At 51.9% G+C, this 25,832-nt stretch overlaps 1 protein-coding gene across 1 annotated transcript in view; it reads left to right on the forward strand.

Moving 5' to 3' along the window:
- Positions 1–25,832, forward strand: part of HPSE2 (heparanase 2 (inactive)) — a 264,923-nt gene that overhangs the window by 221,638 nt on the left and 17,453 nt on the right. Inside the window, exons 8-9 of the mRNA XM_024213019.2 lie at positions 12,499–12,605; positions 13,939–14,053. Coding sequence (XP_024068787.2) covers positions 12,499–12,605; positions 13,939–14,053 — 222 coding nt within the window. The remainder of the gene's footprint in view (positions 1–12,498; positions 12,606–13,938; positions 14,054–25,832) is intronic.

Genomic DNA, 25,832 nt, shown 5'->3' on the forward strand with positions numbered 1-25,832 from the left:
CACGGCCGGTGTCTGCTCCCCGGCTCGGCCGGTGTCTGCTCCCCGGCTCGGCCGGTGTCTGCTCCTGGCACGGCCGCTGTCTGCTCCCCGGCACGGCCGGTGTCTGCCCCGCGGCTCCGGCCCCACAGCTCCAGGCTCCAGCCCTGGCTCCCCGTCGGGGTGGCTGGTCTGCGCTGCCCCAGCTCCTGCTCCTGTGGCTCAGTGCGGCTGCTCTGCCTCCAGCCCGGCTCTGCCTTCTGGGCTGCTGCTCTCCCCTTAGCTCTGCCCTACTGTGGCTCAGGCAGCCCCAGCTCACACCGAGGATGGGCCCCCAGGCTCCTGGCTCCCCCATTGGCCTGCCTGCCCTGTCAATTATGCTGACCTGGAGTGTTGGCCTCTCTCCATTGGCCCTGGGAACTGTCAGTCTCAGGATCCTGATTTATTTTCAGGTCTTCCCCTTTCTTTTGGTATTGTGAGAGGCCAACCAAAAAACCCCCCTGAGTTTCAGTGAGGGACCAACAGCCCCGTATCCATGGGGTGGGGGCAAGGGGAGCCAAGAGCAGGGCCGCCCATCTCCAGAGCTCCTAACCACACCGAGCAAAGAGCAGGGCCTTGGTCTCGACACACCCAGCAGCACCTGGGAAGCGGTGGCCGGGGGGCTTCCGAAAACAGATCAGGCCAGACAAAAGCCTGAGCTCTCTCTTTGATCCCAGTGCATGTTTGTGAGCAAGGGAAACCAGTGGGGTCGCCGTTCCACGGGGCCAGGCTAGGGCTGTGATTTGGTAGCAAGGTTGTGATTAACGCAGTTCCAGCACTTCCCGCTAGCATGATTCTAGCACAAGTGACCTTGGTCATTCTGAACAGCGATTTGTTTTTTCCCTGGCAGTCATGTGGTGACTGACTATGCTATAAACCCCGGCTATCCTCTGCCTGCTGTGTCCGAATCTACAGCACTGATTGGCTAGCCCGAGTCTCAGGAAATATTCCTGTCCATGCTAGGCGGGCAGACAGGGCTACAGCGTGCTAGCAATGGCTGTGCGGGAAACGTGTGTTGAGCAAGGGAGCTAGCCGGCTTCAGCTGTAGTGCGGACAGGGCTTTAGCGCTGCATGCTCAGTTGCGAGCCCCACAATAAAAACAGGACATCTTCAAATGGGAGGCTCTCAAGAAGGGGCTATGCACTTGATAAAGGGACTGGAGGACGTGTTGTCTCTGTTCTGTCTGGGTTTTTATACCACTCGTCACTGCTCTGCCTATCGCCGTTCTTGTCTGGAGAGACTGTAGCGGGGCCACAGGAAAGGGACTTGAGGGGCTATGCAGCGAAGCGGGAGGGACAATCGCTGACCATGTCAAGAAATAACCCTGGCGTGCTCCTGCCCCTGGAGGGGTTGGTGGTGAGAGCCAGTGCAAGGCCACAAGGAGCGCAGCAGGCACCGTATGGATCACCAGGACGCTGGGCTGAGCGCAGGCAGGGATGGTGAATGGCTTTGCTGGCTATGGGTGCAGGGAGGGGCTCGTTCCCTCTTCGCTAGGGAAGGCTGCAGGGGGCCGTCAGAGGGAACAAATGGCCACATGGAGTGAGAACGTCAAGGGAGGCATTTTCAGAGGTGGGAAACGGGATCCAAACCTGAAGAACCGGGGTGTCACCGGAGAGCTTGGGCAGTGTCGCATGCCATTACAGCTGCCCCCGCATTGCTCCTCTTGCAGCGTGAGCAGCCACTGGGAGTAGGCGCAGGGCTCTGGGAACGCCGGCAGGGACAGGGGCTCACAGGGACCTGACTCTCGGGAAGCCTGGAGGAGCTGCTGGGGCGGGGGGAAGAGTCCTGTGGGAATTCCAGCGCAGCTGAGAGCACGCGGAGCTGGGCGCTAATGGGCTGCAGCTTCACTGGGAGTGAGTGCATCCTGCCGGCTGATTAGCACAGCTGGGCTCAGACACTCTCCTGTTTTATTGCTTCCTCTCTGCTCAGGAAGGTGGCGGGCTTAGATAATTATAGGCAGAATGCCAGCACCTCTGGGCCTTCCGTCAGGGATGCTGACTCTCACAGGCTGCGAGAGAAGCAGCTCAGCGCTGGCGTCCTTAACATTTTCCTGGGATCCCAGTCCAGCCACATGTTGCATCCGCCCACAAATGCTCCTGGTTGCTTGGCGTTTGCAAACATCTAGTGACCACAATGCTCAGGGTCCTGCCTGGAGGAGCTGGGAAATCTGGAGAGAAGGCTCTGTGCTGGGCATGGGAGGGGAGCTCCTGGCTGTCTGAAATGTCCATCACACCTCACATCTCTTAGGGGTTTGTACTGATACTCCCAGGAGCGCCTTAGCCCAGGGCTGGCGGGACTTCTCCAACTCTATCCTTGAGGGCAGCATGGTGGGGTAGAGAGTGAGCCTGCCCCTGGAAGGGGTCCCCCCGCTGACTATAAACGCTTCCCTTAGAGGGTTCCCATCCACTCCAGTGATGCGGCCAACAAAGCAGCTTCTGTGCGGCCGTTGCACTGACTCTTCTCTGGACCCCGGGCGCCCCGGCTTCCCTTTCCTTGGTTCCTGCTCTGCCTTCGACTCAGGGCTGATACCGAAGCTCCATTTCTGGGGGCTCTTGTGCTCCAGCCCCTGCCACCCTGGGATTTGGGACCTAAGCACCTGGGGGGGTTGGTAAACTGCTGCCTACTTGGCATCGATGTGCAGCCTCCATTCCTATCACCTCGGGGCCATCCCAGTCTTGGAACGCCAGTAACGGCATGTTCGCGGCTGGCTGGGGCCTGGGCTGGGGCGCTCCGGTGCCACAGATCTACTCTGCACCCTGCTAGCGGAGCTGTTAGCGTCTCTTGCATTCGGGCTCAGTGCCGGGCTCAGCGTTCCCGGGCTGCGAGCATCTCCCTCGACACACAGGGACCTTCCTCTCTGGGCAGAGTCTGGCGTCTCGGGGGGAAGAAAGGCTGCTCAGAGGCGTCAAGCCCTGCCAGCATGGCACCTCCTCTCAGCTCAGACATGAGCAGGGTAAGGCCGGGCGTCCCTGGCGCTGCAGAGGGGACGTGCCCCACAGGCCTGCTGGTGGTGCAGCACAGAGCCAAACTGTGTCCCCCACCTTGTAAACCAGCTTCATGGGCAGCCGCCCCTGAGTCCTGGCCAGGTGGGGGCGGGCAGTATGCCAGCAGCAGAAAGGGGAAGCGAAAGAGAGAGTCAAGGCCTGAGGAAATGCTGCTCTCTCGCTGTTTGATCTGTGAGGGCAGGAAGCTCTGTCCTTGGGGGCTTTGACTGTGTGACTCAATCAGCCTTTTTGTCTCCTTTGGGCCCAGCAGAGCGGAACTTCTCCCGTTGTGGCACATGATTTGTGCTGTGCTGGGGAGGGGCCAGGGTTACGCTGAAAAGCAGGCGGAGTGAGATGCTCTGAGGGGCCTGGAGGAGGGTGGTGTAGCTTGGTGAGCTGAGACAGGAGGTTGCTCAGACATGGGGTAGAGCCTATGGAAGGAGACGCGGGGAGCAGGGTTGGGCGGCGATGGAGGAAGGGGTGCAGTTACCCGGAAGGTGAGAGCAAGGACAAAAAGAGACACGGAGGCAGCGCAGGGACCCAGAAGGGTGGTGGGGGGAGGGTGACGTGGTTGGAGCAGCAGCAGGATGTGTGAGAGACGGGAAAGCCCTGCAGGGAGAACATGGGAAATTTCTGGGGGGGGGGGGGGGGATGAAAAGCATGTATGACTCAGTTCCCCCATTCACTTTTGTACTGCTACCAAAGGGGTTAATTTCTTTCCAGAGACGGGGGGTTAAATGATGAATTGACCAGGTGTGGATCATGCCAGGTTGGTATGAATAGATGAACAATACTGTGAGCATGTGAATGACGTTACCATGGAGACAGCCAGCCCAGAGGACCTGTTGGATGTGGATGGACAATTCCCTGTGTGACCACAGCCCGTCCCCTACCTGAACCCGTGTGTACACATGAAAACAGCGGGACGTCAGACAAAGGACCAAGCCCAAGGCATTAGGAAGGGGGACAGGAATCCAGCTCTCCGGCGCTCCCAGCAGAGTAAGGCCAGGAAGGTTAGCGGCAAGCAGGTCACCTGCCTGCCCGTCCAGCGCACCATCGGGCTGCCTAACTGAGCAAAGAGAAACTGGCCATTTCCACTCACTGGCCCGAACTACTGAATTCCAGCTGACCAATAAACACGGTCATGCTTGGAAAAGTCTGCCCTGGGTCGCGGCAAATGCCTGCTGGCTGGCTGGTTCCCAGGAGGGGCAGGCTCCAAGCCTGCTGAAAGAGCCCTGTGAGACCAGAGGTGCTGGGGCCAGGAACCCAGGCGTGGAGTGATGGAGCAGGGTACGTCTATACAGCATTCTGGGGCCTCCCCACCTCCCCCTGAAGCCTGGCTTGACAGACCTGGGCTAGCGGGGCTCTACCTAGAGCTCTAGAGCTAACCGTGTGGCCAGCGCGCTGAAGGTGCCGCTAGGGCTCTGGCGTCCGCGCCCTCCCTAGGCTTCGGAGCCCAAGCTCCCGCCTGAGCTGGCATGTCAAGGCACTGTCTACACAGCTGTTTCTAGAGCGCTAATCTGTCACCCCAGGTTGGGATGCTTGCTCCCGCAGGCTCCAAAACGCTGTGTAGACGTATCTGGGGGGGCCCCGGGCCTAATGCAGCGGTTCCCAAACTGTGGGTCGCAGCGCATGGGGTCACAGTGGTTCCTAGTGTGCAGAGGGCGTCATTTTGTGCTGCACAGCATGACCTCAATGTATGGAGCGTGCAAGGTCACGGTGCATGGAGGACGCCATTTTGCTTTACAAAATGGCATCTCCATGAGGCATGAGGCCGTGCTATGCAGAGGAAGCTATTTTGCTCTTCAAAATGACGTCCTCCTTGTTCAAATGGGGCAGCGCTGTCACCAAGTCTGCAAGCCCCTGGCCTAGCATTAAAAGGGGGAGGCTCTCGGAGAGGCACAGCGCAAGCTGCAGATCCGTGACTCCCTGCTGGGGCTCGGCTAGTCTCTAGAACAGCTGCCTAGGGCCCAATCCTGCATTGGTGTAAATCAGTGGCTGCAATGGAATGAGAACAATGCACAATCCGGAGGCTGCCAGGCAGGGGCAGTAACGCCCCAGGAATTCCAAGAAAACATGGGAGAGCAGGTTTGACACTGACGGAGTTGGCGGATGTGATTGCAGAGCCATTGGCCATTATCTTTGAAAACTCCTGGCGATCGGGGGAGGTCCCGGATGACTGGAAAAAGGCTAATGTAGTGCCCATCTTTAAAAAAGGGAAGAAGGAGGATCCGGGGAACTACAGGCCAGTCAGCCTCACCTCAGTCTCTGGAAAAATCATGGAGCAGGTCCTCAAAGAATCCATTTTGAAGCACTTGGAGGAGAGGAAGGTGACCAGGAACAGTCAGCATGGATTCACCAAGGGCAAGTCATGCCTGACCAACCTGATTGCCTTCTATGATGAGATAACCGGCTCTGTGGATATGGAGAAAGTGGTGGATGTGATATATCTTGAATTTAGCAAAGCTTTTGATATGTATCAGGGGGTAGCCATATTAGTCTGTATCCACAAAAACAACAAGGAGTCCAGTGGCACCTTAAAGACTAACAGATTTATTTGGGCATAAGCTTTTGTGGGTAAAAAACCTACTTCTGCATCTCCTTGTTGCTTTTGATACGGTCTCCCACAGTATTCTTGCCGGCAAGTTAAAGAAGTATGGATTGGATGAATGGACTATAAGGTGGATAGAAAGCTGGCTAGATTGTCGGGCTCAACGGGTAGTGATCAACTGCTCGGTGTCTAGTTGACAGTCGGTATCAAGCGGAGTGCCCCAAGGGTCGGTCCTGAGGCTGGTTTTGTTCAACATCTTCACTGATGATCTGGATGATAGGATGGATTTTACCCTCAGCAAGTTCGCAGATGACACTAAGCTGGGGGAGAGGTAGATACGCTGGAGGGTAGGATTAGGGTCCAGAGTGACCTAGACAAATTGGAGGATTGGGCCAAAAGAAATCTGATGAGGTTCGACAAGGACAAATGCAGAGTCCTGCACTTAGGAAGGAAGAATCCCATGCAACGCTACAGACTGGGGACCGACTGGCTAAGCGGCAGTGCTGCAGAAAAGGACCTGGGGATTACAGTGGACGAGAAGCTGGATATAAGTCAACACTGTGTCCCTGTTGCCAAGAAGGCTAATGGCATATGGGGCTTTATTAGTAGGAGCATTGCCAGCAGATCAAGGGAAGTGATTATTCTCCTCTATTCGGCATTGGTGAGGCCACATCTGGAGTATTGCGGCCAGTTTTGGGCCCCCCACTACAGAAAGGATGTGGACAAATTGGAGAGAGTCCTGCGGAGGGTAACGAAAATGATTAGGGGGCTGGGGCACATGACTGACGAGGAGAGGCTGAGGGAACTGGGATTATTTAGTCTGCAGAAGAGGAGAGTGAGGGGGGATTTGATAGCTGCTTTCAACTCCCTGAAGGGGGGTTCCAAAGAGGATGCAGCTCAGCTGTTCTCAGTGGTGGCAGATGACAGAACAAGGAGTAATGGTCTCAAGTTGCAGTGGGGGAGGTCTAGGTTGGTGTGACGATGCTGGTTCTGACGGGACCCAACTGAGAGTGCCAATTCAGGACTAATTGCTCAAACAGGGCAGTTACAGCCCAAGGCTGGGGTTTTTCCACCTCTAAGGCAAACCAAACCAGCCAGACTAAGAGGACTTTGGTCTCACCCCAGTGGCTAACCACAAGTCACACAAGCAATTCCCTTAGACACTCCAGGTTCCCAGTATCACCACCAGTGCCACTCGTTATGGGGACAAATGGTTATGAAAACCAATACCCCAGTAAAAGAAAAAGGTTCTCCTGATCCCAAAGGACCAAGCCCCAGACCCAGGTCAATATACAAATCAGATCTTACCCACAAATCACGCTGTTGCCAATCCTTTAGAATCTAAAATCTAAAGGTTTATTCATAAAAGGAAAAAGATAGAGATGAGAGCTAAACTTGGTTAAATGGAATCAATTACATACAGTAATGGCAAAGTTCTTGGTTCAGGCTTGTAGCAGTGATGAAATAAGCTGCAGGTTCAAATCAAGTCTCTGGAATACATCCCCAGCTGGGATGGGTCCTCAGTCCTTTGTTCAGAGCTTCAGTTTTTAGCAAAGTCCCTCCAGAGGTAAGAAGCAGGATTGAAGACAAGATGGAGATGAGGCATCAGCCTTTTATAGTCTTTTCCAGGTGTAAGAACACCTCTTTGTCCTTACTGTGGAAAATTACAGCAAAATGGAGTCTAGAGTCACATGGGCCAGTCCCTGCATACTTTGCTGAGTTACAAGGCGTGTCTGCCTTCTCTCAATGGGTCCATTGTATAGCTGATGGTCCTTAATCGGCCATCAAGCAGGCTAGGCAGAGCTAGCACCAACTTGTCTGGGATGTCTCCCAGGAGCATAGCATAAGTTTGAAATACAGACAGTATAGCGCCAATCTTCATAACTTCAACTACAAAATTGATACACACATATAGACAGCATAATCATAACCAGCAAACCATAACCTTGTCTTAGACACCTCATTTGACCCCCTTTATACACGATTTGGTGCCACTACAGGACCATGGTTACAACAATGATCTATATGGTCCCAGATTATATCAATAACGTCACAGTTGGATATTAGGAAAAACTTTTTCACTAGGAGGGTGGTGAAGCACTGGAATGGGTTCCCTAGGGAGGTGGTGGAATCTCCTTCCTTAGAGGCTTTTACGGCCCGGCTTGACAAAGCCCTGGCTGGGATGATTTAGTTGGGGATTGGTCCTGCTTTGAGCAGGGGGTTGGACTAGATACCTCCTGAGGTCCCTTCCAACCCTGATCTTCTATGATTCTATCTCAGCTTGCAGAGGTCCTGCCAGAGCAATCCGAGCCCCCTGCTCTGGAGATCCGTGCCTGTGCTGCATAAAGGAAGGACAGAGCAGCACGCAGCAAAGGACTCGCTGTCAGCACAGAGGCACTCCGCCCTCTTGTGCCGAGATTGGCTTCAGCAGCACTGACCCTTACACCAGCAGCACTAGCTCAGAGCTACCCCAGCACAACTGCAAGCAGCCTCCAATGCCCCCTGCTTGCCTCTGTCCACCTCAGTACCGCAGTGCATCAAGCATGCCTCAAAAGGCTCAGCACAGAGACACTTATCACCAAAACAAGCAACTTTGAAGACTTCAGCTTCCTCTTCAGCATCGGCAGTGCTGGTACCACCTGAGGCATCCTTTATGTCACAGGAGGAAATCAGGATTACTCCTGAGCCAGAGTCACCTATTGTACAAGCCTCTCCTGCCTCAGTTTCCCCACAATTTTCAGTGCCACGGTGGACAAAAATACCAGTCATGAATATTGCCTTAAGCTGTCCTGCTCCTGGCACGGTGGAGCCTACCACTCCTCATCAACTTATTTCACCTCGCAGAGCAGCCCCTTCCATTCAGTGCTGTTCTTTAGCTTCTGCATCAGATAAGGCTAGTAGGCAGCTCTCTCCTATCCCAGCTAAGAGATATACACACCACAGAAACCACCCTTCTCGGGTTTCTCCAGTTAGGAGCCGCTCCCATGATATTCAGTTACCTCCATAGATGCGAGCACCCTGGAATTCTATGCTTTATGCCCATGGATACCAGTCCTGGCCTTTCTGGCCTCCTTGGCATAGTTTGGGTAACAATTTCCGGCTAACTCTGCTTTGAGGGGCAGTTTCCCTACAACAGGCTGTCTGCAGTCAGCCTGTTCTCCACAGAAATCGTTGGCACACACCCACAATGGACCTTCTACTGCAGAACACGTTGCCTCTTCCGATGAGGCCATAGTGTCTTCTGTTCCTTCCACAGTAGACAACTTTCAGGCTTTTCAAGAATTTCTAAAGAGGATGGCTGAGACGTTAGAAATTCCTCTGGAGCTTGTGCAGGAAAAGTCATATAAACGGTTTGACATCCTCCAACCTTCTACTCAAAATAAGGTGCCTCTGCCTTTTAAAGAAGGTATCCTTGAACCAGCTAAGGCGTTATGGGCAACATCACCTTTATGTTGGCAACATCTGAATGAGCAGATTGAAAATCAAGTTCCTCCTTAGAGGTATGAGTATTTTTATACTTAGCCAGCTCCATCTTCATTCGTAATCACGACTCTTAATAAAACATCCAAGCAGCTTTCAAGAGCTACTCCAAAAGAGAAGGAACCAAAAAAGGGGGATCTTTATGGGTAAAAGGATTTATTCCTCGGCCTCCCTTCAAATGAGAATTTCCAATTATCAAGCAATGTTGGCCAAATGTAATAACATACAATGGGACAAAGTGGCAGGCTTTCAAGATAAACTTCCTTCTGATTTAAGGAAGTTTCCTTCTTTCTGCTCTGAAGGCATGTTAATTGCTAAACTTCTTTGCCAGCAGCACTGGACTCAGTGGATACAGGGGCTGGTCAGTGGCATTGGGTAGAGAGATTTTTAGCTTTCTGCATCAGTCCAACTCCAGTACCCAGACAGCCAAGTCAAATATGGTGAGGATTATTTAAAATCTTATTCACCATAAATAAAGTTCTACCAATCCCCAAATATCGGACACGTTATCCACCAGGTGAATGAATGTATCAGACTGTGCCCAAATACCCGCTTACAGTCAGTTCTTATTAACTAATCTAAGATTTATTGAAAAGCAAGAGTGGTTATGGGTAAAAGATCGTTATACATACAGATATGAATAAAGTTCTTCGGTCAGTTTCATAGTCGAGATGGTGAGGTGCTAAGTTGCAAAAAGTTCTTTCAGAATCATTTCCATCGGCTAGAATCCGATAGACAGTCCACGTGCAGAGTCTGTATAAATTCTACCATGAGAAGTAGCAGGGTGATCCAGACCGGTGCTGGAGACCTCAGCCTTGCGATTCAAGCTTAAGCAGATCTGAGATGACAGGATCGGGCTCTAGAGTTCTTTTGTCGATTTCCGGCAGGCTACTGTAGCCTCTTGAGACAGATAACAGCAGGTGAAGAATGGGTAATATACATTGTGACTTTGAAGTCAATTCCTATTTCCTACGTACACACAGGTAATTAGTTGCATTGATTAGCAGAAGGCGATGAACCATTCCAGCAGTTCAGAGACAGTTTACTACAAACTTCCAAGAGAAATAGAGACAGTGACATTATTACACCACATGTTTCATTTAATTGCTAATATTCCTTTTGATCTCTAAATCAATAGAATACAGTAGCCGACAGGAACTGAAATTTAGCATCTACAAGCTAATCTGGTCACATGGTTAACATCTAACAAGATATTTATAGGTAAACACAGACAAATACAATTAGTATTTACCTCTAATTCGCTAACGATACGGAACTCGCGTCCATTTCACGTGGCTTTGCTGACTGTTTGCCACTTCAGTACTTCCCTAATATGTTCTTGAAGGTGGGGCCCGTAGCCTGGTGGCTGTTTAACCCTCGCTGGCTCAGGGTCACACTTGCCTTACAGTAATTGTGGCTTTTGAGATGTGGATCCCAGGCCCCACGCTCCAGCCCCACAGCTGGGAGTCTGACCCTTCAGGCCCTGGGTGGCGAAGGAACTGGCTGGCAGTTGGGGTCGCCCCGCCCGCCAGGCTCTCGGAGGGGTGAGGGAAACAGGAGAGCCTGAAGGATGCTGCTGAGCGAGAAATTTCCAAACTCCTGTGCAGGGGCAGGAGCAGCATCAGTGGGATCCACGTGCCCAGCCCAGCCTGAAGGACCACGCTTGCTGTCAGCTGTATACGGCATTCTTTCAGGAACAGGCTTCTGAGCCCATGGGGCAGGGCGCTCTACTGGGGGAGATTTAGCAGAGTCCCCCAGAGGCAGGGAAATCCCCTCAATCGTCTCTCCAATTGGGGGTGGAAATCCCTGAGTGCTCCCTCTGCACATCATAGATCTGGCCTCACAGGACTGGACCGCACGTGCTTTGCCTGACTGTTCCTGCACCTATCGCCCCCCTGCTCCTTTTTGAGTGGGGTGAACCATCCACTGTCTGGTGCCTGTGTCACCAGGCCGTCGTGGGTCACAACTGAGAATACCAATTCAGGACAAACTGCTGAGAAATAGGGCAGACACCCCCCCAAACTGGTGGTTATTCTCCCATGAGATATACCAAACCAGCAACAAAAGTAAACTTCAGTTTCACCACACTGGCTAACAAGAAGTCAGAACAGCAGTTTCCTTAGGCATTCCAGTCCTTGTATCACCACCAAAAACACTCGACTTAAAGAGGAGTGGTTCTTTAAAACCAATTTCATCAAATAAAAGGTTCTTCTGATCCCAAAGGACCAGCCACACACTAGGTCAATATACAACTCAGATCTTACCCAATAATCATGCTGTTGCCAGTCCTTTAGTATCTAAAATCTAAAGGTTTATTTATAAGAAAGCAAGAGAGAAAGAAAGAAAGGAAGGAAGGAAGGTGAGAGTTAAAATTGGTGGAATCAATTCCATACAGTAATTGCAAAGTTCTTGGTTCAGGCTTGTAGCAGTGATGGAATAAACCGATGGCTTAAGTCAAGTCTCTGGTTGCTTCCAAATCATTGGAAGGTTCTCGGTCCCTTGGTTCCAAGTATCAGGGGGAGCCGTGTTAGTCTGTATCCACAAAAACAACAAGGAGTCCGGTGGCACTTTAAAGACTAACAGAAAGCTTGTGCCCAAATAAATCTGTTAGTCTTTAAGGTGCCACCGGGTCCCTTGGTTAGATGCTCCCATTAGTATAAGTCCAGAGGCTTGGGCAGGAAAGAGGCAAAATGGAGCTGTTTCCAGCACCTTTTATAGCTTCTGCCATGTGGCGGGAATCCCATTGTTTCAAACAAAGCCCTCAGTACAGCTAGTGAAAAATTACAGGTAAAAGATGGAGTTTGGAGTCACATGGGCAAGTCACATGCTCATGCCTGATTTCTCTTAGTCCCAGTAAAAGTCATTACCTATACCCCAGACAGCAGGTTCTTCACAGGAAAGTCCATTCAGGGTAAGTCGATGTCTTCCATTGTGAGTTAAATGTTCCTTGATGAGCCACTTAATTTGAATAGTCCCTCTAAGATGTGCTGGCTAAACACCTTGTTGGTGTTTCCCAGAAGCAAACACATTAGAATTCCAGGTATAGAGCCAATACTCATAACTTCAGATACATGCATGCAAATAGCATAATCCTATTCAGCGAATCATAACCTTTCCATAGACACCTTACTTGACAACTTTTGTACAGGATTTGTTGCAGTTATGTAACAGTGGTAGCAACAGTGCTCTGCATGGTCATAGTTCAATCAGCTAACGTCACAGCCTGTGCACGTTTCCACCCTCTCCCGTGTCAGGTAGGTCGATAATACAGCTGCCCTCTGGCATCCCCAATGGCTCATCAAGGCGCTGTGCTCCCCTTCCCGGCTCTGTGGCAGGCTGCTGCTGTACAATCTCCCGCTTTGGCGGGTTGTTCTCAGGCTCGTGCCAGTGCCCAGGCAGTGTGATGACTTGCACCCTGCGGCAGAGGGACGGGATGACGGTCTCCTGCTCTTTTTGTTTTGTGAACAGGTGGTAAATACCTATGCACCTGGGAAGAAGATCTGGCTTGAAGGTATCGGAGCCACCTCAGCTGGAGGCACGAACAATCTCTCGGATTCATACGCTGCTGGATTCCTGTGAGTTGGGGGCGGGGGGGGCATGGGAACCACACACACTCCTACAGTGCAGCGTGTGCTGGCAGCTGTCTGCAGCTGGGAGCAGGTTCACCGCTCTGCTGTAAGTGCACCTCTCCACTGCTCGTGCTCTGCACCTGAGCAGCTCTCGTTACTGCAGGCCAGGAGCTCTGGGCTAACAGCAGTGCAAATGAGATACGAACCTGTCCCCCCTCCTGCCATGGGAGGTGCTAACCAATGGAGACGGGAAAGAGGAACAGCCCCCCAGGCGCATGCCATGCACAGGAATCAAAGCGTGGGACTATTCAGAACTGTCCGATTCCTGGGGCCTCTCAGAGCTGGGAGTGAACAAAACCGGATGATTGTACCCCTAAATCTGTAGTGAGAGGAAAGTAAAGCTGTTCCACCGCTTACCTTCTGACATGCTTGTCTAGCCACAGAGAGACCCACACCCCCCTTCCCCCGGCCTGTTGCTGGTTCCCCGGCTCTTTGCCCTTTTCTTTCAGGCTGCACTCACGTCTTCATTCGTTCACGGGGGGTGCAGTCTCATCTCAAGGAAGAGCCTATCAAGGAGCTCTGTAAGGCTCAGGTTTGGGATCCAGTTTCTTTACACCTTAGAAGCCCAAGGCGCTCATGTTCCCAGGGTTTGCTGGCTGGCATGACGGAGCAGCCTGTGGTCTCTTGCTGCGTAGCTCCAGTTCCTAGGGTTAGAGCTGACTGTAATAATTAGAGGTTTAGTAAAGATTATCTTTTCTTCTGGAGAGAGTGGTAAGGTGTGTCTGTAGGTCTGTGATGCTTGGGAGGAGGGAGGCATATGCCAGGACAGCATGGAGTGTGTGGGGACGTGATGGTTAGGGTGTGCGCGTGGGTTGTAATGATGTGGCTGTGTGTGAGGATGCAATGTGTGTGTAGGGGTGATAGTGGGAGTGTCTATGGGCTCTGGTGATGGAGTTGTGGACAAGCAGAACTGATGTGTGCAGGGGTATGGTGGTGTGGGATGCAGTGAGATGCTTGGGTGTGCTTGGGGGTGAGATGGGGTGGCAGGATGGGGCGTGTTGTATAGGGAGGGGAGAGGTGCTAAGTATGCAGCTGGTAAAAAAAATTCTGAGATCCTTCAGTTCATCTATTTGGAACAATAAAGTGCTAGACATGGCTTCTGTCGTAACGATCCCGTGGAACTGAGACATTAGCACCTTCATATATTGCCTTCTCCTGGAGCAAACTACTGGAGAGTGGCCCTTGGGGCAGAAACATGCCTTTGAGGGTTTCTCGGCCAGCCACTCAGCAAGCGTGCTCCCCCGGCCACCTATAGACACAGCTCTCTTCCTCTTTCCAGGTGGCTGAACACCTTGGGCATGTTGGCCAACCAGGGCATTGAGGTGGTGATGCGACACTCGTTCTTTGACCATGGACATAATCACCTTGTGGACCAGAACTTTAACCCTTTGCCGGTAGGTGTGTGAGGAGGCTCCTGCTCCATCTGTCTGTCACTGATACACACACACCCACAAAAACAACAAGGAGTCTGGTGGCACCTTAAAGACTAACAGATTTATTTGGGCATAAGCTTTCGTCCAAAGAAGTGAGGTTTTTACTCACGAAAGCTTATGCCCAAATAAATCTGTTAGTCTTTAAGGTGCCACCAGACTCCTTGTTGTTTTTGTAGATACAGACTAACACGGCTACCCCCTGATACTTGACACACCCACACTCACTCTTGCACACACACACACACGCAGTCTCTTTGATTCACCTTCTCGGCCCTTTGAAGTGGGGTGGATTTTCTCTTCCCTTTCCTGTTCCCAGTTAGTAAATCAGAGAGAGAAGTTCTTGTCGTCTGTGCCCTTGACCGGTTTCACAGACGCTTGGCTTCACCACAAAAACAATCCTGTGTGCAGTCGAGAATCCACTTCTCCTTGTGGCCTGTTTGAACTCCACTTGAAAATGAATTTTTCCAGATCGGTTTCTTTCAGTGCTAATAGGAGACATTAGTTAATGTCAGACACAACATGTTGAAAGCAGATGGGGCAGCTCTACCTCTGGAGCTGAAACTGTATCCAAACGAAGAGCTCAGTGGAACCCAGGGGGCTGAACTTGAGAGAGAGGCTGATGCTGCCGGCTAATCGGGGGTGCCCTGGGCAGGCAGAGGAGCACGTGCAGCACAGCACTTGGAGGGGCAGAGTGAGGGGACAGCCCAAAGGAGGTACCTGGGGTCAGAAGGAAGGAAAAGTGTTGTAGCAACACAGGCTCAATGTGAAGAGTGACCAGATCTCCAGAGAGCGCCGGCCCCAGGGAGCTGGGGTTGGAATCAGTGCCCGGTGTTAGAGTTCTAGAAACGAAGGCAAAAGACGTTCACTGCAAAACCTCTCGTTTGTAGCTCTTCAGAAAGACTCAGGCAGCTGTGGTTCCAAGTGCACAGAGCTCTCATAAAGAAACCGTATGTACGAGTGTTTTAAAGGGGCAGGCTTCCTTTTCATCTTTCCTCAGTCTAATAAATTCTGCACCTTGTAAGTGGAGAACTTGGCACCGCAGAGGGGTGTTCTGTATCTCCACGGAAAGGAATTTACAAGGCTGGTCCAGGGTACCAAGCTGACAGCCAGGCCCTTGGAATGTGGAGTGGAGATCTGGGAATCATAAGGGCAGCCGCTTCAGAGAGCTCGGCATTTGATAACAGAATCCTGCCAGTAAAAAGCAATGGGTTTTACACTGTGCTGAGATCTCGGGGAGAGTCAGCGAGGGGTCAGAGCCTCCGCGAAGTGGGTTTTACAGTCTTCTCCCAGCTAATCAGCTGTTGAATCGTGCACCTCTGTTCTCGCATCATCAGGCATCAGGGGAAGACATGGGAGGTCTATGGTTTAGATTATTTCTCCCAAATTCATTCTGTGAGTAGTAGCAAAGAGTGACGCGCTAAAGCAGAGGGGAATGCAATCCCATGTTGTCCATGTGTCCTCAGCTCCCCATTGAACTTCACAATGGGCTTCAGGAGGCCCCACCAACATGCCCTAATGTGACCCAGACTGATCCCTCTTTCCTGGCCAGAGAGGAGTGAGTCTCCCTAGTCATTCATCCTTGAATTCTGTTTGAACTAAAACTGGCTCCTGGGGCATTTGATGGTTTTCCTCCAAAGACCCAATTTCCCTGACCAAGCCTCAGCACCTCCATCCCCAGATGACTCCAGGGCCTTTCCAGATTCCTGTTGAGAAGTTTCTTCTACAGCCCAGAGCTTGACTTACTCTAAGGCCTAGGTAGCAGTGTGTACATGGCCACTAGCCGCTGGCTCCGCTGGAGCAGGGAGTAACTGCCTTGAGGAGCCCTCTGCAGAGGTTAAGATGGTGTGAGGTTATGAGCTCCAAGGGCAGGAGCTCCTGGAATAAGCCCTTGGCTGTTAAAGGCAGCACAGGACTTTAACATGGATTTTATTGCCATTTTAAAGATAATTCTTGTCATAAAGTAAGTGAGCTGCCATCCCCCCTGGAGTAATTGCTTATTCCCTCTCCCACATGCTTCAGAATTAATTCATTTCCCATGCTCCTATATCACCTTCCTGGATAGAGTCTAACGTGTGCTTTGTAAAATCATTTCTTTACACCCCTGTGGTTTAAAAGAGCCCAGGGCCAGTGAAAATGGTTAGAGTTTAAAAGCTGCAGACATGAAAAAACCCAGCAAGCCCAGACTTCGACATGGTTGTAGGTGTAGCGGCTCGGCTGCTATTTTCCCGTGGGAGCTATCCCAAGATGAAAGCAGTTGAATGTACCTGTGCCGGGTAGCTGTGATGTGAAATATAATCCCCTCGTTAGCTGCAATGACAAAGACTTTTCCACATGTAGCCTTTGTGTGCGTCAGCTGGCTGCTGAGAGAAGTGTAACATCAACTGCATGATCAATCGCTGTGAATGGACCTGGCTGCTCGTCAGCTGGCAGAGAACTTGGGCTGGGCTCTCCGGAGCAGCGCTTTTCTTCTTTTCTTTCCATGCCACTGCCGATCCGGGCTTGTCAGATAAGAGTGCTGGTGCGTCAGGCTTTGCAGCCCCTCGGATGCTGGACTGAACTGATCCTTTTACAACAGAGCTCCTTTGCCCCTCTTCTGTGCTGTTCTCAGGAGCTGGGCTTCCCTTTGAAATCCAGGGATGAGATAGTGATGGGAACAGTCTGACCATTCACCTGTCATTCTCCAGAGTATCAAATACAGAATCATCTGCTCTGGGCAGGCTAAATATTCTTAGGGCTGGTCCACACTGGGGCGGGGGATCGATATAGGAAACGCAACTTCAGCTACGAGAATAGCGTAGCTGAAGTCGACGTTTCCTATATCGAACTAAAAGTACTTACTTCGGGTCCACGCGGCGCAGGCAGCCTCCCCCGTCGACAGCGCTTCCTCCTCTCGGCGAGCAGGAGTTCCACAGTCGACGGGGGAGCGCTTCTGGGATCGATCTATCGCGTCCAGATGAGACGCGATAAATCGATCCCAGAAGATCGATCTCTACCCGCCGAATTAGGCGGGTAGTGTGGACCAGCCCTTAGTGCAGTTGACACAAGGGAACTGATCAGGACGCTCAGAAGCGAATGTTCTCACACACAGCTCAGCCACACTGCGCATTCTGCCTGTCACATCATGTAACATTTATTAGCATAAACAGGCATTTCAAACATGGCACAGGAAACCTCTCTGGGGGCTCTGAGCACCTCTGGCCTGCTTGCCATAGCTGTGGGAATCTTAACTTCTGAATTTCCTGACTGGTTTGCTTGTGTTTAAACTCTCCTCCATACTGCTGTGTTACTGTAATGTTCTCAGAAAAGACAAATGAAAAGGGCGTGTACAGCTCCCCTTCTGCACGATGATTTTTGCCAGCATGGGGCTGTGCAGTTAAATCAACAAGGAAGATCTCTCCTGTGGGTATGGGCCTGGTAAAGAAACCCACTCCTTCCCTGGCCATGCTTGCTGTGGTGGATCAGTAAAGTGTGTGTGGGAAATGCTCCTGCACTGTCAGCATTTCTCCAACGTGGAGCGGGCCCGGTGTTTGCTCAGGACTAGCTGCTCACCCAGCACAAAGTTCTAAACCCAGGCTGCTTCTCAGGTAAGGGCAGAAGGAAATCAGAGTAATGATTGGAAGTGGAAGGTGCATTATTTTCCACTCACCAGGCTCCAGTGGCTGGACAGAGCCATCTCCTTTTTCAGAAAATCACCTTGGGGTGCAGTCAGGCCTGAGAATCTCCCAGCCCGAGGGGTTTCCTGAGAAAGTGAGAAGCCACCAAGAGCAGAGGTTTGACCTGATCACCCACCTGGATTACAGCAGCGTGACCTGCAGCCCTCCAGTGTTCTTGGACAGCGACTGTTCTGCCCTGGGGATGCTGCTTCCCCGTCTTGCCGGGGAAGGTCGTCTGATGCTGGGCTGTCATGCAGATGAGACCGTCGTGTCTCAGGTTCTTCTGACTCAGGAAAGCACTTCAGAACGTGCTTCCATGTACACCTGTGAGCAGTCCCAGAAGTTAAGTACGCTCTGAAATGCTTTGCTGGCTGGGGGCTCCAGGGCTCCGTTTCTGGGAGTGGCTTGTGGTAGTGAAGCAGTGCTGCTAGGTGTGCAGCATTAGACGCCCGGCGGTTGGTTATGCAGAGGCCACACAGGAGTCTCAACGTGCCTCTGTTACTGATGTGGGAAAGCAGCTTTTGGCCACTGTCAAGGCTGCTGGGACTGCTGCCAGGGCCATGGGTCAGCCCTGCCCCCTGGAGAAACCAGTGGGGTGAGGGTGACTTTGTCCACCACCACCACCACCACCACCACACAGCACGTCCGGCCTGGAGGGCCATGCTGAGCGTTCTGCGCTGTTCTGTAGCGGGGATGTCGGTGGCTGTCGTCCTTTGCTAAGGAAATCGGTTTGTCTCGCACACCTCGCAAAGGACACGTCCGTTTGCCGTATGCACGTGATTGGGCTCCGTCTCAGCAACGGCTAACGGTTGGGGCGCTCCGGGAGGTCAGGCCAGATGGGGTAATGGCTCTGTAATCCTGTGCGACCCTGGGTGGGTGCTGGGCCTGATATTGGAGGGTTTTCCTGTCTATGTAACATGGGGGATGCGACAGGAACATCAGACTTCAGGGTAAAAACCCATGTAGCCAGAGCAGCCCAGAGCCCAGGAGACACTGGTGTGTAAACTTGCATTTACATCTCCGGTTAGTTGTGGCTGTGGATCTTCTCCTGCCAGACCCGGACTGGAGGTGGGGAGACGTTTGGTTTCTGTTAGAGTAGAATGATGCTGGATTTTCCTTAATCCAATTGGGTTACGAGCCATGGGACAGGCTGGGGGAGGAGATCAGAGGGTGACGGGGTGGCAGAACCTGCTCTCCTGGCGGCGGGGAAGAAGTCTTCAAATGGCTCTGCATATTCCCGCTTACGGCTTCCTGGCGGTGCCTGATGGTAGAGCCCTCCCCAAGCAGTGTCCTTTACTGTCCTCATATGCGTCCCCTCCAGGGCAGATGGGGCCTCCTGATTCAGTGCTCTGTCAAGGGAGCACCAACCACCTGCAGCAGCCCCCTCTGCTCTGGCACCGCAGGCTAAGCCTGGCCTTGGGGCATGGGAGGCTGGAAAGCAGGCCTGCCCCACGCTCAGCCCATAGCGGTGACTCCTGTTCCATGGGGCTGGGCTTTGCTTCCCGTCCTGGGCATTGTGACCTGGCACATGGGGTTGCAGCGCCACGCAGGTTTGGCCTGGTCGTCCCTCCATCATGACAGAGATGGGGGCCCTGTGCAAGTGCACACTGGTTATTCCTGATTCCTGTGGGTGCTCTGTACCCCTGGACCCCCATTAAAGCCTGCACCGGCCCCCTCTTACCCCTTCCCTCAGTGTCCTCAAACGTTCTGAGGGGCAGGCTGTGTAAGGGGGTACAGTGCCCCCCCTCCTCAGTTCCTTCCAGCTGTTGGGCCAGACAGAAATGAGCCGTTTCCATCCACTCGGATCCAGAGGTTTTCTCCATGGATAGTCTTTGATTGTTTACAGTTGTTGTTCTAGTATCAGTTTAGTATAAGGTCGTTTGACGTACAGTTCTGAGTAATGGCAGAACCGAAGAAAATAAGGGATCTGGGTATGAAGAGGTGTGCCTCGTGCCCAGCGTCTTCCCGGTGGTCAGATGGCCATGTTAGGTGCCCGAAATGCCTGGGGGAAGGACATGCTCCTCCTGGGTGATTTATTTGCTGGACTTGCGTGCAAGGAGCGGCAAAACAGACAGCAGGTGCTTCTCCTTAAGGAAGCTCTTGCTGTTAAGCTGTCCGATTGCGGAAGGTCCTCAGAGCCAAAGTCTTAAAGCCCGTTTCAGCTCCAGGAGCTTTCTCCAGTAAGGCTAAGCTGTCTACAGATTCCAAGGGGTCAGTATCTTCCTTGGATCCGGCTCTGGATCTTTCTGTCAAAACCATCAAGGCTCCCGAGGCACCATGGTGGACAGAGTGCCTGCTAAAGAACCTAGAGCCATGTTGTCTGCTCCAAATGCCTGGGTTCCCAGGCAGAAGACAAGGAAGAAGACAGCCTCTGTTAGTGGTGTCAGATTCAGGGCATCAGACTTATTGGTCTGTCCAATTCTGACATGGCCTCTATGGTTCTGTCTCTGAAACCTAAGTCAGTTTTGGTTTCAACTTGGAAGACCAGAGGTAAGGGGCTGAGTATTTCACCAGATTTGGTGCTCTCCAGCTGTGTTCCCTGTAAGCTGCGTGCTTGGGCGGCCGCACAGGAGAGATTCAAGTGCTGCCTAGCTGATAGCAGAGCGTGCACAGCCGGCAGCGTGTGTTCAGGTGCCTTCCCTCCCCACGCTGCTATGCAGCCACGTTGCTCCTGCAGCTGCTCCCGGGACCCTCCTGCAGGCTGTGCAGAGCTTGGGGGTGGGAGGGGAGAAAGAGGGTGCTGATGTCAGGGTGTCCCCCTCCCCCAGCCCCTGTACCCCATCTCCACAGATCAGGGTAAAGGGGACAGGTCTCATCAGGATTTGTAGCAGCTCTGAGGTCTAAACAAGCCTTCAGGTGAGTGAGTGCCTTAAAGAGACAGCGCACGGTCTCTCAGAGACTTCCCTAGCAGCCAGCACATGCACTCTCTGTCTCTCACACCCCCACACACTCTGTCTCTCCCCCTCCCCCCTGCCCATGTACCCCATCTCCGCAGAGCGGGGGAGGGGGGAGATGGTTCAGGAGGTGAAGAGCTTTCAGTGAGTGCCTTAAAGAGACAGGGGACAGGCGTGTCTCAGAAACTTCCCCAGCAGCCAGTGCACACACAGTTTGTGTGTGAGCCTCACTCTCTCTCTCTCTCTCTCACACACACACACACACACACAGTCTCTGTGTGTCTCACACACACACTGTGTCTGTGTCACACACACTGTCTCTGTGTGTCACACACACACACACACACACACACTGTTGTTGTTACTTCTTAGTACTTCCTGCAATGCACATATATTCTCTGTATTTATTCTTTCAAAGTGTGTTATTTGAGTTTTTTGACTGGTCTCTGCATTTCATCGTTTTTATTTCTCTCTTACACTTAAATGTAATTCTTTGAGTAGTGAGTTCTAAAATGCCTAACCTGTCCTGGCTGGAGTAATTATCCCTATTGGTAACTTTTAAAAAATATATATTATATCTCGGCTTTTTGTTTCTACTTGTGGCGCACCTCCCCACATTACCCTGGTGCACATAACAAAATTTATCCTGCACATGGGTGGAAAAAATTAGAGGGAACATTGCTCTCCAGGTCTGTGGGGCCAGCTCCTCCCTCCACTGCTGTTCGGGGGTCACCAGTGGATCTGAAGACGTTTTTTACTGTGGTGGCAGCCTGTGCATCATCCCGCCTCTGAGCATGCCTCACATCCCGGGGAGAGGCAGCTGGCGGAGGAAGGGCCCTTCAGTTCTGCATTCTGCTGCCTCTTCACCTGAACGGAGGAGAAGAGCAGAAGAGATTTAAAGTCTTTCTCCAGAGCCATTTATGCCTCCTCCTAGGGCCCCTACAGGGACTCCAGGCAGATCATTCTCACCTTTTATTGCTTGTTACCCTCTGGTTCCATTGCTGTCTCTGGCAAGGTCCACGTGGATCCAAGGTTGGATCCTCAGTTTCAGAGGATAGAGGAAGAATTAAGAGACGTATTCATCCTGGTTTACGCCTCCTCAGCCTGGGTTTCCTCACTCCAATATTGTTTTTCCTCTTATGAGCATGTTCCCAGGTCCCAGCTACTGGAGCGACTGGCAGTCCTGGGCCCCCCAGGGCCTTACTGGGTTCCACCGCAGGAATTCTTAAACCATATCCATATGGCTGGAGCGTTGGTGTTTTATCAAATAAAGATCCAGAGGCTGAACCATCCTCAGATCCCGTTCCACCTGACTGGGTCCGTCTGCAGCACACAGCTGTGCCTGAGACGCTGTCTGAAGAGCAAGATGAGGCGACAGCTCCTCTTTCTGAACAGGGTCCGATGGATACAGACTTTGATTCAGATTTCTCACCTGATGAGCACATAACGCTGCTTCTGCTTCGTCTCCTCCAGCGAATGGTTTGCAGTTTCATCACCTGGTGGATCACGTGGTATCTGCACTGAACCTAGCTTTGGTGGCTGTGGAGGAACCTCTCACCTGGTCTTTCACATTCTTGGAGCTGCCTCCAGGAATCAGATTGCATTGCCGATACAGGATGGTCTCCTGCAGCCTGCTAGGACTGTGTGGGCGACCCCTGCTTCCTGCCAGCCTGGTTCTAAAAGGAAGATAAATTGTCTCGGATACCTCAGCCGGGCGTTTCCTCCTTTCCTACGCACCCTGTGTCTAATTCACTGGTGGTGGCTGCTGCCAGTAACAGACTTAGGTCCAATCTGGCCCATTCACAGCTGCTGACAGAGGGGGAAAGATCGGTGCCCTTGGAAGACAGTTTTTTTTCTTCCTCTTCTCTTGGTATTAGGGTAACTAGTTACCAGCTCCATTTATGGGAAGAGACAATTGTGTTTGTCCAGGATTTGCCAGAAGATGGGCTGGTTTTCTGGAGGGACAGAGCATGGTGAACCAGGCTCTCAGGGCTTCAGCTGATGCTTCGGACTTCCATACCACCAGGTGGGAAACTGAGGCAAAGGCTGCTGCCCAAGGTGCTGTGGGACAGGTGTTTTACTTATTGCTTATGTACTTTCACGTTGTTGTTGCAGTGTTTTCCCAAACCAATGGTGAGTTTTCTTCTCTTAATCAAAGTTAAGAGGATTATTGTGCTTGTGCGTGGGGAAGTATTGCTTCAAGAGGTGTCCGGGGTGGTGTTTAGCTTCCCCAGATTTCTGGGGGTGGAGGGCTTGAGCCAGTTGTTTTTTAATGTTAAGAGAAACTCCTATTTACAGAACCGAGCCCTTGTTGCTGTGGACACCAACTGGCAGAATGGTTACACTGATATCCGAGACCGTTTTACCCTCAATCGTCTCTTTATTTTTCCTCAACTCAGAAACAGCAACAACAGCATAAGCAAGCTTAGTGTTTGTCCTAGACCCCGCACAAAAAGAGGTCATTCAGGTACAGACCTTGGCTAAAACAACCTGCTCCCTCCTCTTTGCCTTCCTTGATCACCAGGCCACTGCTCTGATGGGAGTATCGAGAATCGCAGACCAATCCGCAAGGATCCCTGACTAGCCCGTTTCATCAACAGTTGGGAGCTTCTTACGGCAGATAAGTTGGTTCTAGAAATTACAGAAGAGGGCTATGCCATGCAACTGAAAAATGACCCACTTCCAACCCCCAACCCTTCTCTTTGCAAGGAACATTATCACCAGGCTGCTCTTCTAGCAGAAGTTCAAAACTTGCTCCTGGGAGTTGCTGGTGAAGAGACCCAAACATCTCTGGGGCCAATTGTTTTATTCAAGAAACTTCCTGGTATAGAAGAAACACGAGGGATTCTGTCTGATTTTAGATCTAACACGATTGGACATATCCACTTGGAAGTTCCAGTTTCAGATTCTCACTCTGGCTCAGTAAGTCCCCTGCGTTCAGCTACGGATTGTTCGCCACTCTCCATGTCAAGGGCGCGTATTTTCGTATTTCAATCTGGCTGAACCATCAGAAGTATCTTCATTTTGTGGTGGCCCAACAACATTTCTAGTACAAGGTCCTACCATCTGGCCTTTCTCCAGCACCAGGAATTTGTACAAAGTGCCTTTCTGTAGCAGTGGCATATGTAAGAAAGCAGGGTAGTTTTGTTTACCCATATTAGACCATTGGCCATTGAAGTTCTCGTCACACAAAGATCTGCCACTTCGCATCAACTCCACAATCTTCCTGCTTATGAAGTTGGCTGTGCTATTGAGCATCAAAAAGTCGGATCTCTGCCCAGCTGAGAGACTTCATTTCATAGATTCTGTATTGGACTCAGTAGTAGAAGGCCTTTTCTCCCAGAGGGAAGGTTTCTGAAGATACATTAATCTGTTTGGCACATCCAACTATGTTTAACCCAGATGATGATTTTCTTTCTGGGTCTCATGGGCCTTGTGGTAGCAACTACTTACGTGACTCCGTTTGCTCAGAAGGAGGTAGTTGCAGCATCAGGCAACTTAGGTTTATAGACCCAGACAGCCTTCCAATGTTAGTCACCATGCCTTAGGATGTCCTGAATTCGTTGGTGTGGTGGGCAGACAGATGCGATGTCCTCAGAGGAGTCTTGTTCAGTCCTCCTTCACCTTCCGTCACCATAGCCTCCAATGCATCCGGCAACGGATGGGGAGCTCAGCCGGGTCGTTCTCCAGTTCAAGGCCGCTGGCTGTTTCATGAAAACTTGCATAGAAATGTGTTGGAATTAAGAGCCATTCACTTGGCCCCCAGATCTTTTCTTCCTCACATGAAGGGGAAGGTTGCTCAGGTAACAACAGACAATACAACTGCTGTGTGTTACATCAGCAAGCGAGGAGGCGCTGGCTCTTCCCTGTTGTGTACTGAGGCAGTCAATGTATGGGACTGGTGCATTCTTCACAGTGTGTATCCAGTGGCCCTGCACCTCGCAGGGGAGAGCAATGAGTGAGTGGAGCGTCTCAGGAGGGACAGGACTCAGAAACACGAGTGGTCCTGGAAAGATCAAATACTCCAAGAGACTTTCTCCAGCTGGGATCTGCCCATTGTAGACCTGTTTGCAGCCAGGTTCATCAAAGTGTCCTCTCTCCAGGTCCAGAGCAGGCAGGGACAAGCAATCGACCTCAGAGATGTTCCTGCTGCATTGGGGAAAAGGACGTCTTGTCAGGAATCAGGGCCTGCAGCAGAGCCAGTCTCTGGTCTGGGCAACCTAACGAACTCAGCTGGCCTGTAGTAGGCTCCCTGACTGGCTACACTGCCACAGGGCTGCCCAGAGGATTCAGGGGGCCTGGGGCAAAGCAATTCCGGGGGCCCCTTCCATAAAAAAAAAGTTGCAATACTATAGAATACTATATTCTCGTGGGGGCCTCTGCGGGGCCCGGGGCAAATTTCCCCACTTGCCCCCCGCCCGCCCCCCCCGGGCAGCCCTGCACTGCCAGATTGGTGGGACGAGTCAGCAGATCAGATCAGCAGCTCCTCAAAGCATTTGCCCACGGCTGTGTTAGCTCCTTCGCCTGCCTTGCTCCCACCTCCTGCCTGCCTCAGACCCAGCCTTGCCTCACGCCAGGTAACCTGGCTCTGACCCTTGGCTCTAGCATCTGGCCTCTGACTCCGGCGCTGACCCTGGCACCTACTCCTGGCTACCAGCTCCTGCTCCAACAGGCATGACCACCCATGTCCTGGTCACTGACACATCTGTACAGACACTCCCCGGGTTACACAAGACCCGACTTATGCAAATTCGCACTTACGGAAAAAGTTCCATAAGCCAGAAATAGGATTTTCGAGTTGCGGGAATTTTTGCATAACGTATGGGTATACATTTCCGCCTTACGCAAAATTCGAGTTACGCAAGGCTTTCCGGAACGGAACAATTGCGTAAATCGGGGGGGCATCTGTATGTTCTTCCCTGTTTCCCTTAATGCTGGAAGTGCTGAGGAAAGTACATCAGGACAAGGCAGGACGACTTTTGTTTGCCCAGTTTGCAGAGGCAGGAGTGGTCCATGGATTGGGTGGAATTTCCAAACCTCCCCCTTCATCTGACAGCCTGTGACTGATACCGAGCAGCCCTGGTCCTCGTCAGCCCCGGAGGTATTGTTCAGCTCCAGGAAGCTGTCCACAAGGAAGTGATGTTGTTTGAAAGGGACTAGATTTGTCTCTTGGACGCAGGGAAAATCTGATTC

The sequence above is a fragment of the Terrapene carolina genome, unplaced genomic scaffold (assembly GCF_002925995.2).
Source record: "Terrapene carolina triunguis isolate 2854851 unplaced genomic scaffold, T_m_triunguis-2.0 Scaffold95, whole genome shotgun sequence".
NCBI lineage: Eukaryota > Metazoa > Chordata > Testudines > Emydidae > Terrapene > Terrapene triunguis.